This window comes from Falco rusticolus, chromosome 5 (genome assembly GCF_015220075.1).
Source record: "Falco rusticolus isolate bFalRus1 chromosome 5, bFalRus1.pri, whole genome shotgun sequence".
Taxonomy (NCBI): Eukaryota; Metazoa; Chordata; class Aves; order Falconiformes; family Falconidae; genus Falco; species Falco rusticolus.
In genome coordinates, this window is record NC_051191.1 from 42686015 (window position 1) to 42699239 (window position 13225).

At 39.2% G+C, this 13225-nt stretch overlaps 1 protein-coding gene across 40 annotated transcripts in view; it reads right to left on the reverse strand.

Moving 5' to 3' along the window:
• Window positions 1–6203: 6203 nt before the first annotated feature.
• Window positions 6204–13225, reverse strand: part of NRCAM (neuronal cell adhesion molecule) — a 166122-nt gene continuing 159100 nt past the window's right edge. For 20 of the 40 annotated variants that reach the window (XM_037389658.1, XM_037389661.1, XM_037389662.1 and 17 more), the window contains 2 exons: window positions 10206–10217; window positions 6204–9641 (listed from right to left, as the gene is read on the reverse strand). In XM_037389658.1, the coding sequence (XP_037245555.1) occupies window positions 9404–9641; window positions 10206–10217 (250 nt within the window). In that variant the 3' untranslated portion in view covers window positions 6204–9403. Of the gene's footprint in view, window positions 9642–10205; window positions 10264–13225 lie in introns of all 40 variants that reach the window. The other 20 variants (XM_037389672.1, XM_037389671.1, XM_037389696.1 and 17 more) reach the window with 3 other exon arrangements.

Sequence of the window (13225 nt, forward strand, 5' to 3'; positions counted from 1 at the left end):
CGCACAGGGAACAACTCATGATGTGAAGCCAAGGCATAAATTAATGACAAAAATTTTAGCAAAGCTATCATCTCTGCTCCTATATGTTTCATTTTACATTGTCTTCCATAGACACACACCCCCCTCAAATTTTTCATTTTTCATCAATGGGTTTTCATTTGTCTTGAACTAGAGCAATCCATATGTTTCATACATTAGCTTTTATTTTGTCAACTGAAGTAGTTGAACTTTTCAGATCCAATATTTGTGTATCTGTATGTCAATTCAAGTATCACATGAGAAGCTTATTTGAAATTAAAATCTAAGGTACAGGGAAAGACTATTACGAAATGCAGTAGTAGGCTGCATGGGTTGTCACATCTGATTTTTGACAGACAATAGTCTTATGGTATACAGCAATTTTTCTCTGAACATCTTACTGAAAACCTCATCATCCAGTGATGAGGGGATGTAAATCACTCTTGAAACCTATCCTACTAGACGTATTAAAAACAAAAAAAAAAAAAAAAAGCAAGCCTGACAGGCAACCAAAACCAGAACCAAACCTGCAGAAAAGCTTGAGGTGAGTAACAGGGAAATTAATCCTGTTTCTTCTGTTATCTTTTACATGGAACATCAAATTTCAGCCATCACAATTAGAAAATTTTATCTACAGTTAAGAAGGATGTTTCAATGATTCTCTCCAAGCTTTTGTGTTGTAGAATTAAAATGTACATCCTGAGAGTGAGCCTCTTAAAAACATGGACTATGCCTCTGCAGTGGTCCTGTTATATTATTTTTGTTATTGCAAATCTTTAGTGGACAACTGATGAGTAATAATCTCATTAAAATTAGCTACATAATTAAAAGTGTTTTGCTTTTTTAATATTTGTAGTGGAATGGTTTTTAGTTGCAGTCTGAAATACGTGATTTAGAAAAAAAAGATCATGGTTCTGCTGTGTGGCTGTCTCCAGCATGTAAACTGGCTGCAGCTCTGACATCCCCACTGAAGGCTGCTGTCATTAGTGGAGAACCCCTGACACTCTGTTAGACAGTTATTCACTAACAAAAATATTCATTATGCAAACCTCTGCCCAAAGACCTGCCTAAAATGCCACAAGCAGAAGTCTCTGCTGGTGTAAGTGAACGCAGCTTCAGCGGCTTTGGCAGGGTGGTGACTGCCTGCTCCAACTGAAACCTCTGCTCTGGGTTCCAGTTTTCAGCATCTCTGCTTTCACCACAAACAAAATGAAATAAATTGCCAAATTTTCTTCCTTGTTAGTCATTAACCTGTGGCTGCATTACCATCTCTAACCTCAAACCTCTTGTATTCTGTATGATGCTTGCACACGATTTTTCTGTTGTAGTGTTTTGAAAACTTTCATTATTTTTCTTAACACCTTAGGCTCTCTTACTTTATTCTACCATCTTGGTCCATGCACTAGTCTCCTGCCACAAAGCCGTGTGCACCCTCCATATTTCTTCCCCTTCCACCACTTGGTGCTACCCGCAGGGACCCAGTGATACCAATCCTCGAGGATTTGTATCAGAGCTTTGTCCTCCTCACATGAACGGGCCCTGATGTGCTGAGATGGTTCCTGCAGGCAGAATCCCTTTGAAGATGATGCTGTCTGACAACGCAAATCAATTCAGTGTTTCTTCATCTCATTTCAGACCAGTGGGGCTATCTGGTGTGATACTGAAAACGTGCTATGTGTTGCCTGTCCTCATCAAAAGGGTTAATAGTGGTCAACCTCCTGGACACACTTTAAAAGGAGTGACAGGGCAGGCAGAGCACACACAGCGCTGAGCTTTGCCCCTACTGCTGCGGCACAACCCGCCCCCTCCATCGCCCCCCCCCCCCCCATCCCCCCCCCCCCCCCCCCCCCCGAGTGCAATCTGCTGCCTGACAAGCTATTCCCATCTTCATGCGTCAAGACCTTAAGCCTTTCTTCTTTGACACAGAGATTAAGGGCAATCCTGACAAATTCAAAACCAGATCAAGCAATGGTACTTTAGCAAGATGAACTACTGGCCTACAGATCACCTGGCACAAGCTGGACTCCCGGGCTTCCCACGGGAACCCGTCCCCTCTGATCCTGCAGGTTCAGTGGTGGGCAGCACATCTCCCTGTCCTGAACCCACTCTGAGTGGCGGAGCTTTACATGAATCACAAAAGCTGAGTGAATTGGCTACAAACCAACCAAGTCAACACCATTTTTTTAACCCTTGTTATTGTACAGGTGCCAAGCACAGGTACCAGCAAACACTGATCTGGGAACTGGCAACTTAGCTAGGCATTCAGCTGGTTTCTGATTCTGCCTCTGCCTCCAAAAAGTGCTGTTTCCCTGCACCTTTGGGACCAGGCTAGCTGCTGAATTTCAGAGCAAACATCCCTGTCCCATAGCTCTTACCAATTTACTTTTCAAACAGCAATTCTGACCAAAATGCCCCTGTAATTTATGATCACGATAACAAATGGGTGAATTAGAATAAGGTCATTAATATTATTGCTTACAGAAATAGCATTATTTTTTGCAAAACAAGCAGATCATTACCAACTTGTGTCTTATTCCTATTAGCCACTATTTTATAGTGCCTTTCATGTATATACATGCATTCACACAGGATGTGACTACAACGCATTGCTTTGGGTAGCAGTTTTCCCTGGGCTGCTGCTCACCAACAACTGTGACTTCCCTCTTGTGGTCAATGATTATTTTTAAATGCTCGTGATAAAACACCGGGCTGCCTCTCACATTAAAAAAAAAAAAAAAAAAAAGCAGAAAATCAGTTTGTTCTAGAAAAATATATATGAGCTTCCCTTTTGACATTTATGGTCATTACCCAATTTTAATAGAACAGCAGAGACTGTTTTCTTATTAAAGCAAAAACGTAGAACCAAGCATCTGTTGGGTAAAAGCCAAGAAGAAAAAAATCTCAGCTAAATAAAAAGTTCTTGCCAGCTAACTGGCTCACTAATTGTTCAAGTTATATAATTACACCTAAAAACAGTGTCTTGTACACCACTACAAAATTAAAGCTATAGTATTCACTCGTAACCAGTTTTTCAGTGCTTCCTTATGTGCTGCTTGTGTCTAGAGACTATCAGTCAGCCTAGCAAAGGACAGTTTTCCTCTCCTTAACTGGAAATGAAACGATTCCAGTCTGTAGAGGAATGAAGCTGGGTTAATTAACATTGATAATACACAGCTGTGGGCTGGCTTCAGGGGCGGTGGGTTGGCTGACGTGGACAATGTGCAGCTGTGGCAGGTTCTGTTAAGTAGTTAAATAGCTCTAAGCCAGGGGTCCTCAAACTTTTTAACCAGGGGGCCGGTGCGTGGATGCAGTGGCAGGCAGTCACCTGCGGCTGCTTGGTTCCGTGCCCCCCCCCGCCCCCGGTGGGGGTCTGTAAATACCGGGGGTTGGATTGAGGACCCTGGGGGGCCGTATCTGGCCCACGGGCTGTAGTTTGAGGACCCCTGCTCTAAGGGGTATGGAAGCGGAGCCTGTGATGAAGAGAGATCTGGAAGAAGCAGAGGGAGGAGAGAGAGTGTGTGCCTCAGATGTAGCACCGACAAGCAGAGGCCCCAGGAGAAGCAGAGAAGAAGGGGGCCTGGATGAGGAGAGGCTGGCTGGAAGAGGAGCCTGGAGAAGGAAGACCTGGGATGCAGCAGAGGCAAGAAGCAGGGTGGATTGGCCTGAAGAGCATGAAGAAACAGCACAGACAGTAGATGGATCTTTGAGGCCTTGTGGGGGATTCGTGGCTGTGCCGGGGCAAGGTGGGGAACTACTTATTGAAGTTAACTTGGTATGGGATGGTAAAGGCCTAGTTGCAGCTGGCTAGTTTTGATAGTGCTGTGACGCCAGTCCATGTCAGCTATTTTTCTATTCATCTGTCCTCTGACATGGCCAGAAACTGTTTCAATTAGCAGCCTTATTTTTTTTCCTCAATTTTTTTCTTGAAGAAGCTCTTCAAAAACATTGGTTTTGGTACTCCCAAGTTTGGAGTCTTCATCATGTAGGTTCTTTCATTTACCCATCTGTATGGCTCCCTCGTATTTTCCTTATCTCAACAGCTTGGAAAATGCCCGCTTTCTTCAAAATACTGGAACAAGACTAACCAAATTCCCAAGGAAGGGGAAAAGGGTCTCTTCAAATGGCCTCGCCCTATACTTGGTGGAAGCAGTTGCTTCCTGGGAGATAGTTTTGGCTTGCTTCAAAAAGTAAGGAAACTAAAGCAACTGCTTCATCTGTTTGTTCATCCATCTGACTGAGTATTCCCCCTACCCCAAACTTGCAAACTTCACAGAGATTTTCAGTGAAGTCTGGCAGATGTTTCTAAGATTAGGTTGTTATTAAGCCTCTTGAAATAATAGTTGGATAAATAGGAAAAAAGAAAAACATACAATTCACTGGAAGGAAAATGATGTACTATTAATCTGTTACATGCTGTTTGTGGTCTGGACTACACCCAGGAGACTGTGCTGCTTTAGTAAGGGCTACTGCTGCCTGTCCCGTGTGGGTGAAGGAGCCTTTGGCTGCTCTCCTCGTTTTCACCTCCAGGCCAGCTACCTTACTAGCTGCTTCTGAAATCTTTCCAGGAAAGCTCAAATATTGTATCTTTGTTCTTTCATTTTCTCTGTCCCAGCAGTTTCATTTTCACTTCCTCTTCTTCCTGCCGTGCCAGACAGGATAAGTTTTTGTGCTGGCATGCCCGCACATATTTCACTACAGTGTGTGTATTGCTGACCATCTCCTGGAATATAGTCCTGAATACTGCCACTTAAAAAACCTGGTTTGACCCCTTATTCCTCTGTAGTCTTGAAGCCCTCTAGATCTTTGCAAGCACAAGGCAGAGCAATGTATGGGGAGGGCTGCTATCTTCTGTCAGATACAATGCTGGGTTTCAAGACCAAAGCATTCCTCTTTGGATGCCTTTGGCCTGGGAACTAGGGCAGCAGCCTCTGGACAATGCCTATAAAGCACAGTTTACTACCAGAGGTAAATGCTGCTCGTTCCTTAATGTAGCGTGAGATCTAGCAATTTTTAAGAAGTCATGCACCAGAACTGGACTATCTAAACTTGTCCTGTTTGAAGGCTCGGGTCTGAAACCTTGGCTGTCCACACTTGTACAACATGGCAGGCTGGTGACCAGGTGTTTTTCCTCCTCTTCACTTATATCCAAAATGTAATAGAAAGCCAGGCAGAACTAAATCCGACTTAAGATTTTCAACGTGATGCCATGGGGTTTTTTCAGTTGATAGGGGAACCACAGCATCTTCTAAGCTGCTTGTATTTCACTGGAGCACCTCAGGGTAAGGGAGAACAGGTTGAAAGGCTGTCTGGGTCCGGGTGACAGAATTTGTCTCCTGACCTGCCTCACTGTCAACTTGTAGCATACGCAAACTCTTTACTTGCAAGCTGGCTTCAATTTTATCCCCCAGGGCTTCCCCAGGGGACAAAGCCAGGGCTGCCAAATTCACAGATGGGCAAACTTCTACAACCCCAAATGAATGATCCATCCTTCAGATATTAAACACGACCTGAATTTTTTATCAACTATTCTACATCTGAACACAGTAAGGAACTTTATGTATATTTTTTGTTGCCAACAGTCATGAGATCACAAGGATCACGATTTTCCTCCTTGCTTACAGTCACAATGGATCACATCTACTGTCTGCAAAAGTCCTGTTGACATGTATTTATCTTGACAGTTTGGTCTAAAGTTTCCACTTCATGTGTACAAAGAGCACCAAGAGATCGCTTCAGAGATTAAAAAATGATGGCCAGTTAGATGTGTTTACACCCCAGAGGGCATCGTTTGGGGGTAGATTCCTACAAGTAGCACATTCAGTTATTTCCATCTTCCTGTGATGCCAATTGCTGCTTCTGCCAGCTCTCTGAAACACCATTTCCTAAGGTAGTGGGAGGGGGACAGAAACACAAAAAAGGCCAATTACTTTTCAGAAATTATTGATATCTCATCCTCTTCCAGCTTTTCTCCCTAATTCTTCTTTCAGAGAAGAAAAAAATTCTATACTGTAGACAGTATTTCTTCATATATTATTTCTATTGGTTCTGTTTTAAAATGGGCCAGACAGCATACAAAGAGGATGTGGTTCCCAAATCTTTTGCCACTTTGCCTCTGCTACGTGGACCCACAAGGAAACTGTTATTTTCCTAGGAACAATGCAATAGAAGATTACAAGGAAAAAATCCCATTGGGGTATCCTCTTTAATTCCCTCAGGATTTATACAATCACTTCAGTGAAAATAAAACCAAAAGCAAAGGTATGTCACTAAAGGGAAAACGTAGCAACTATATGTATTGTACTTTGGGGAACATGCATAAAGAATGTACGTGTGTCTCCAAAAGCGTACAGAAACTTCTGTCCCAACAAAGCCTAGGGAATTCAGGCCCCTCTTTTCAGGAATTATTCTTTAATCAAAACAGAAACAGCTGTATTTCATATCTCCCAATCAATGCACATTGCTGGAAAAATCAAGATACCTGTACAGAAAAACAGGCAGCCCAGTATCTGAAGGTGCCAGAACTGAGACTATGCAGATAACAGAAGCTGGAATAGCCAGGGGGTTCCAGTTACACATAGGAGGGCAGACAGAATGGCTTCTGATTCAGTGATAAAATCCCTCTTTCAAGCATCATGGCCAAACATCAGCTTTCTGATGTATCTCCTGAAGCTCCTATATCTTGGAATCCATGGCTCTCCTGCAGTCTTCTCTGCAAAGCAGCTGCCCTCCTGCTCAGTCTGTTTCCATTCATACACAGAATAGACAAGGTATGAAAAAAGCATTGCAATGGATTTTGTGTACTGTAAAAGATGTTATTTAAAATCTCCTTACTTCATGTACTGTTTAAAAACAGAGGTCCAGAATTTTGCACATCAGACAATTTCTTTAGGACACAAAATCCTGATTTGGGATCCTGTCTCAGGGCTTTCAGTTTTGAATAAACATTCTTATTTTCTCTTATTCTTGCAGGTATGGAACATGACTGTTTCGGGTTTTTTCTTTGCAGAAATATGACTAAATAAAGCATCCATGGAAGTAAAATGTAATAGCAGGAGATTACAATGGGAAATGGTCAGACAGATTCACATTTTTTAGCATGTAATGATACGCAACTTTCCATAAATAATTTGGCTGCAGTACATAAAGTCCTATAACATCATGGGAACAACTTCTGCCAGAGTTGTTTCATGCCTTTTTCTGCTTTGAATTCTTCATTACATGGTGGCTCAGATGTGATTTTTACTGGTAGTGTAAACAGAACAAACAGTGAAATTTTAAAACCACATTTATTTTTAATACAAAATCTGTTGCACTATTACAGAAGTGAGCCTGTATGTTTACCCCCACATGCACAGATAATTCAGCATCTACAATTAAATAAGAGTAAAATTATATTTCTCTTTTACCAAAACCATTGGCAAATCTTATTAAGAAATGTCTCTTTGTGCTTTGTAATCAATGTTTGTAGAATTAATTTCTTATTTCAGTTCCCATTAAGAAAACTGATCAATGGAAAGCTCAAAGGTGCGAAAGAAGCTTATTACAGCTACCTTACATTTGTGATTACTTCAGTTGTGCTTTACCTACAATATATACATGATCGCTGCAAGGTGTACTATGCTCTAATGCAACGCATTGGAAAAAGCTCTGAATGGTTCAATTAGGAATCTGCAGTAAATAAGCAGAACAGTTCACTATTTCATTTTCACAGCAAAAAAAATATATATTTAAGTAGATGCTTTAAAATACCATGCACACCATTGGCTATAGTACTTCTTACACAGTACAACATAAGCTTTCTTGCTGTATTTGTCTGTAACACCTAGAAGCATACAGCATCTACGCTTTAAGTGTATTTACAAATTCAACAAAATATCTACATATAAAAAGCTTACTTAAAATTAAACTTGATGCAAGTTATGAAAAACCAATTTATTGGCAAATGAAACTGAGCATTCCTTCAACCATAGGTTGTTATAAAAATTTATATTTGGAGGTAAACATTTGATTGATATAGTATGCGAGAAAATAATTTTGTAACCGATAATAGTCATCCTTTACCACTAAACCGTATTAGCACTTGTCAGATTGAATTCTGCGGTTCCGAGTGGTAACCCCCACACTGCTTCAGGGTGCAGATAATTACAAAGCTGCCACACTGATCAGGCCGGGACACAGATGGAGATGCACTCTCGCTGGTGTAGTTGGCTGGTTTGGTTTTTTTAACAATTTATTTTTCAAGAGCTTATACCTTGCTGTGTTAGTAAATAATTTAATTCTGGTTGCTTTTATTATTTTCTTTTTTATTCTTCTAAGGCCACGAAAACATGCTGTGCTACAGCTGTCTAGAAAGCATTTATTTTATTTTCAAAGGAAAAAAATCATAGTCGTCTTTGAGTAATTTAAAATATTCAAAACCTTCCATTTTTAGCACAACAGTTTCATAACACTTTTTTTCTTCATATTTTTACTTTATTTGGCAATGACAGTAGTCTGCTAATCACAGTTTACTGCACCAACTGATTTAGTAGTACAGCACATCATGGAATGCATATTGTATAAAGGCACTGAATGTATTTTGCCCTGTGTTATCTGGAATATTTTCTCTCATTTTTAAAGTTTTTCTTTCAGTGACTGTACAAATTCCAAAATGCATTGCAATGCGTATCTTTTATGCCCTAAAATCAATTCAATGTGTTTTGATGTAAAAATAGAACACTGTACTGCTGTAATACTTGATAGATTAAAAAGGCTATAAAGTAATAGGAGCAAAGAGCAGATAATAGGGTCTCATTAAGCATCAGCAAATGCAAATGTCATACTTAAATCATTTAGCAATTATATACTGTACATACTGTTCCTAACTGTCTTGCAAAAAGACGTAAGATAGCTAGACATTAAGTCACCAGTTTCACAACAATGTCCACAAAGACATTGAAGTTCTATATAATACTACTATAACACTCTGACAATGAATACGGAATTCATATCCAGGGATTCAGCTGAGGACCGCATAACAAATTGTCAAACCATGTTTTTATAGTGTACACGAGATTACCTGTGAATTGTGTAGCTTTTTTTTCCCCATGCATTATACTGTATTTTCAACAGGAAACAAAATTACAAGTCAATGTTATAGTGTCAGTTCCTTTTTAAAAAAGTAAAAATACTCAAGTTTCGAACAAAATTTGAATTTTGTATTTTGATTCATACTGACATACCACTTAATGTGTCATTATGCTGCATAACTGTATTGATTTGCATATTCTCATAGCATTAACATCTTGTAGTGAGGAGCTCTGTTACCTGCACGTTCATAGTATGAGCAGGAGGACATACAAGTGCTTTACACAAACTGAAGATACAAGGGGACTGAGTTCTGTGGTTACACAAATGAATTCATGGCATTTACAGGAGAAGGAGCCTCAGAGCTTTCATTTCCTTCTGCAGGTTCTTTCTCTTTTTTACCACTATATTGTCCAATAAAGGAGCCATCCTCATTGAACTGACCATTTACACCTTCTCCATAGTCAACTAAACTATCATCACTGTCTTCTTTTTTCACCGTTCTGTCTGAAGGTGTCCGGCTTCCTTTTTTTAGAGGTTTATGGTCCTCTGCATCACTGGAGACACAAACAAACAAAAGGCATTAACTGATGTATTGTACATTAAGAAAAAAATCAGCCATGCATGCAGAGTTTATAAAAAGCATGTGTGCAGCCCTATAATCCTTTAGTAAACCCACATCACATTGTAGAGACAAATCAATATGATGCAGTTGATATGAATATATGGTGTAGAAATGGTTTAAACAGAGAATGTCTTCAGTGGAAGGAAGGGGGTTTGTGATTTCATATTATTTTTTTTCCCCCATCGTGCATGACTTTTGAATGATAAGATCTGTACCCTTGGCTTGGACGCAATTTAGATGCAACTGCAAGCATTAAAAAGTGGGTTGAGAAATTATAAAAAAATTTATTTGTTCTCCAAAGTAACAAGCTTATGATGTGCTGTGAAGTTAGTCTGTTAAACTCCTTATTTTCTTTGACTCCTTGAACATGAATGAAGAATGAATTTGGTTAAATGAAATATACTGATTTTCTTTACTAGTATAAAGAAAATAAAAGTGCTGCATTTCAAATAATTTGTTACATAATGCAGGCCAGACTTGCAATTTTCAGCCTTACCTTTCAAGAGACCTACATATTCCATTAAAAGGGTGCAGAAGAAACAAATGAAAATAGCCTAAGAAGAAAAGCAAAGTCCATATCCTGATAGTGATCAGTATTTTATCAATAATACGTTGCTCTTACAATTGCTAAAACATTTACTGTATTACAGGTAAAGTAACAATTTAGCTTACAGTAGCTAGAACTGAGGAGTTGAGAGCATGCTTAGTCTTTGTCATTATCAGATCAACCTCCCTGCCCTAATCAGTAACTGGTAACGTGTTCTGACGATGACGATGGTGATTTGGAGGACAACAGAAAAAAGGAAAGGAAAGGCAGGCAGGGAGGAGAGATCCCTGTAGCAAAGTGGTCTTTCCCTTGACAGTGGAAAAGCTGCAGCACCATCAGCATCTTCAAATAAATTTGCAGCTGTGGTAGGCTTGTACTTCATGAAATAGATGTAGACGGGCTCTTTTCAGAATCCTTTACTCTGCACTTCAGTTTCAAGATGAAGATTTCGGCAGCAGCTCCAAAACATTTTGAATTAAAACCCACTATTACCAGCTGCACTTTTGGGTGCAATTATTTGCCTTGTCTTAAACAGAATATGGGACTTTATTTGCATATAGGGTACAGAAGAGTAAGTGATTTTTGGTTTTATTTAAAGACCCCCAGCTTATGGAAAATTTAAAGAAACATGTACAGAATAGCAAAGAAATGAAAACATATTTTACAATATCCACAACATTAGACTGAATATATATATATATATTCAGCAAATTATTTGAACCATCTAATTCCTAAAAAGAAATATCTTAGTTCTTCCAATAATGTATTTTCTATTTTCTTTCTAATATCTTTGAACTCCCACATATATATGGCTTATACAAGGTCACACAGATTATAATGTTAGCTAACAAATGCCCTGTTAAGAAACACTTCACTATTGCTAGAAAAGCATGACACCAATTTTCCATCAGGATGCTTCTCCTCATGTAATTACCTTTTTTGGCTTTGGAAGACTCAGTTACCACATTCTAAAAGAAGTATGCCTCTAATATGCATGTACTTACAGATAAAGCATACCAGAGATTTTATTCTTCTATGCTTAGACAAGAAAGAAGTGGAAGGAATATCTCTCTTGTTAACATGTAAGAAAAAAAATCATGTTTGAAATACACAAAGACAAAAACTCTAACTTGACTGTGTCAGTCTTGATTTTGTTTTTAGGTATTGCTCTGTACATGGCATAAAGATAATTATATAATTGATCTTCTGTGCTCACCGATACTGCAAATATATAGGCTAGTAACACTTAAAAGAACGCTACTCCAAACTGTCCAGCACCCAGCAGCAAACTGAAAATGTTTCTAACACTGCAAACACAAGCAGATTACAGACATCACTGAAGAGAGTTCATTTTGGAAGGACCCTACATTTAAAACGTTGAAGATGGAAGCGAGTATTTAAAAATCACACACAACGTAGTTTCTGCACTGCCCTCACTACAGGGCGCTGGAGCCGTTACACCCGGCTATTCAAGCCAAATGAAGACTGGAGGCTCACTTTGAAGCAGCAACCGGTCCCGCTCCCGAAGGGTGGTTAATGCTTTCTGGGCAATACCCTTAAGAAAGCACACTACACATATGGTTTGCTGCTCGCATTTTAGGTGAGTAACTTCATAATTGCTTACACCGTCATATGTAGGAATGAGATCAAATTAAAATTGCATTTGTTCCATATTCCAAGTGGTCAAGTAACTGTGCAAATATTCTGAAGTGTGACCCTATCCAGTGTAATTCACTCAGCTGCAATATACAGTAAAAAGCACCAAAACAGTAAATAATACCATCACTGTATTAAAAATATTCGCATTTTTGTGTTTAATCTGAGAGAAAGCTTGATTCTCATTTATAACTTAGATAAATCTGGGTATGGGAACTTCTGCCTTGTGTTGTTCTTTGGGTGTTCTTGTTTGTATTTTTGTAAACAAAGTTCATTTATATGCCGAACAATGAAGAAATACTTACACGGTTGGTTGCGTTGTGTCTGTGATTTTTCTATATTTTGGTAAGGATGAGGATTCTACTGTGTAATTAAAAAAACAAAACAAAACTGCAGATTTACCCAGGAGTGTACATGCATGGATGGAGGTGGGTGCTGGAGTGAGAGCACAGTTAGAGCAGATGCAAAAATCAAATCTGAACTGGGGGATTCCCCCCTTTTTGCACTATACAAGTCCAGGAAGAGGTTCCGCCAAGACTCTGGCAGTGGAAAAACAAGTAGAGTTATCCAGGGTGGAAAAGGGGGCATATGTCATAGGAAAATGTTTTATTATTATTTATTTATTTATCTATCTATCAAACTGGATTATTACTTTTGTCTTAGATGTATACAATATTTTGGGTGGAAGGGAAAGAAAATGAGGAAGAGAGAGTGGGGAAAAAAACAGGCAGGAAAGAGAGAAAAAAGGTGAAGAAAGTAATGTTTTGGACAGCACTTTTCTTACCCTGGGGGTGCGAAACAGAGAAGGGACTCTGGTGCTCTGGGGAAATGAATGTATTTTGTTTGCCACCAAGAAGCAGACTGCAAAACTCGCTGAATTGCATTATGAATATGGATGCCCAAGCGCTAAAGAACACTTTACACTGTAGAATATGTAATACCATATTGCAAAAACACTTTGAAGCCATAAATTTTGATACAGTATCTGCAAGATTGGCTAATCTTGCTTACAATTGCTCACAACACTATTCCAAAATGCAACCAGGATAGATTTCTTTTAGTTTTTGTTTCTGGTTTTGCTTGCTGACTTTTATACTTACTTAGTGTAATATTGTGAAATAAAAAATACTGTGAAAATTGGGTTGACTAAAATTACAGTGGAAAACTGAAGAAGTTTTTGAAAAGTGTCATGTATGCAATGCATACAATTAATAGTGAGCCAACAAGTACCAGGAGGAAACAAAACAAGAGGTGAGAATGAGTACGAATTCTGTATTTAGATCAGGCAGCCATGAAAGTGTAGTCATGCTTTC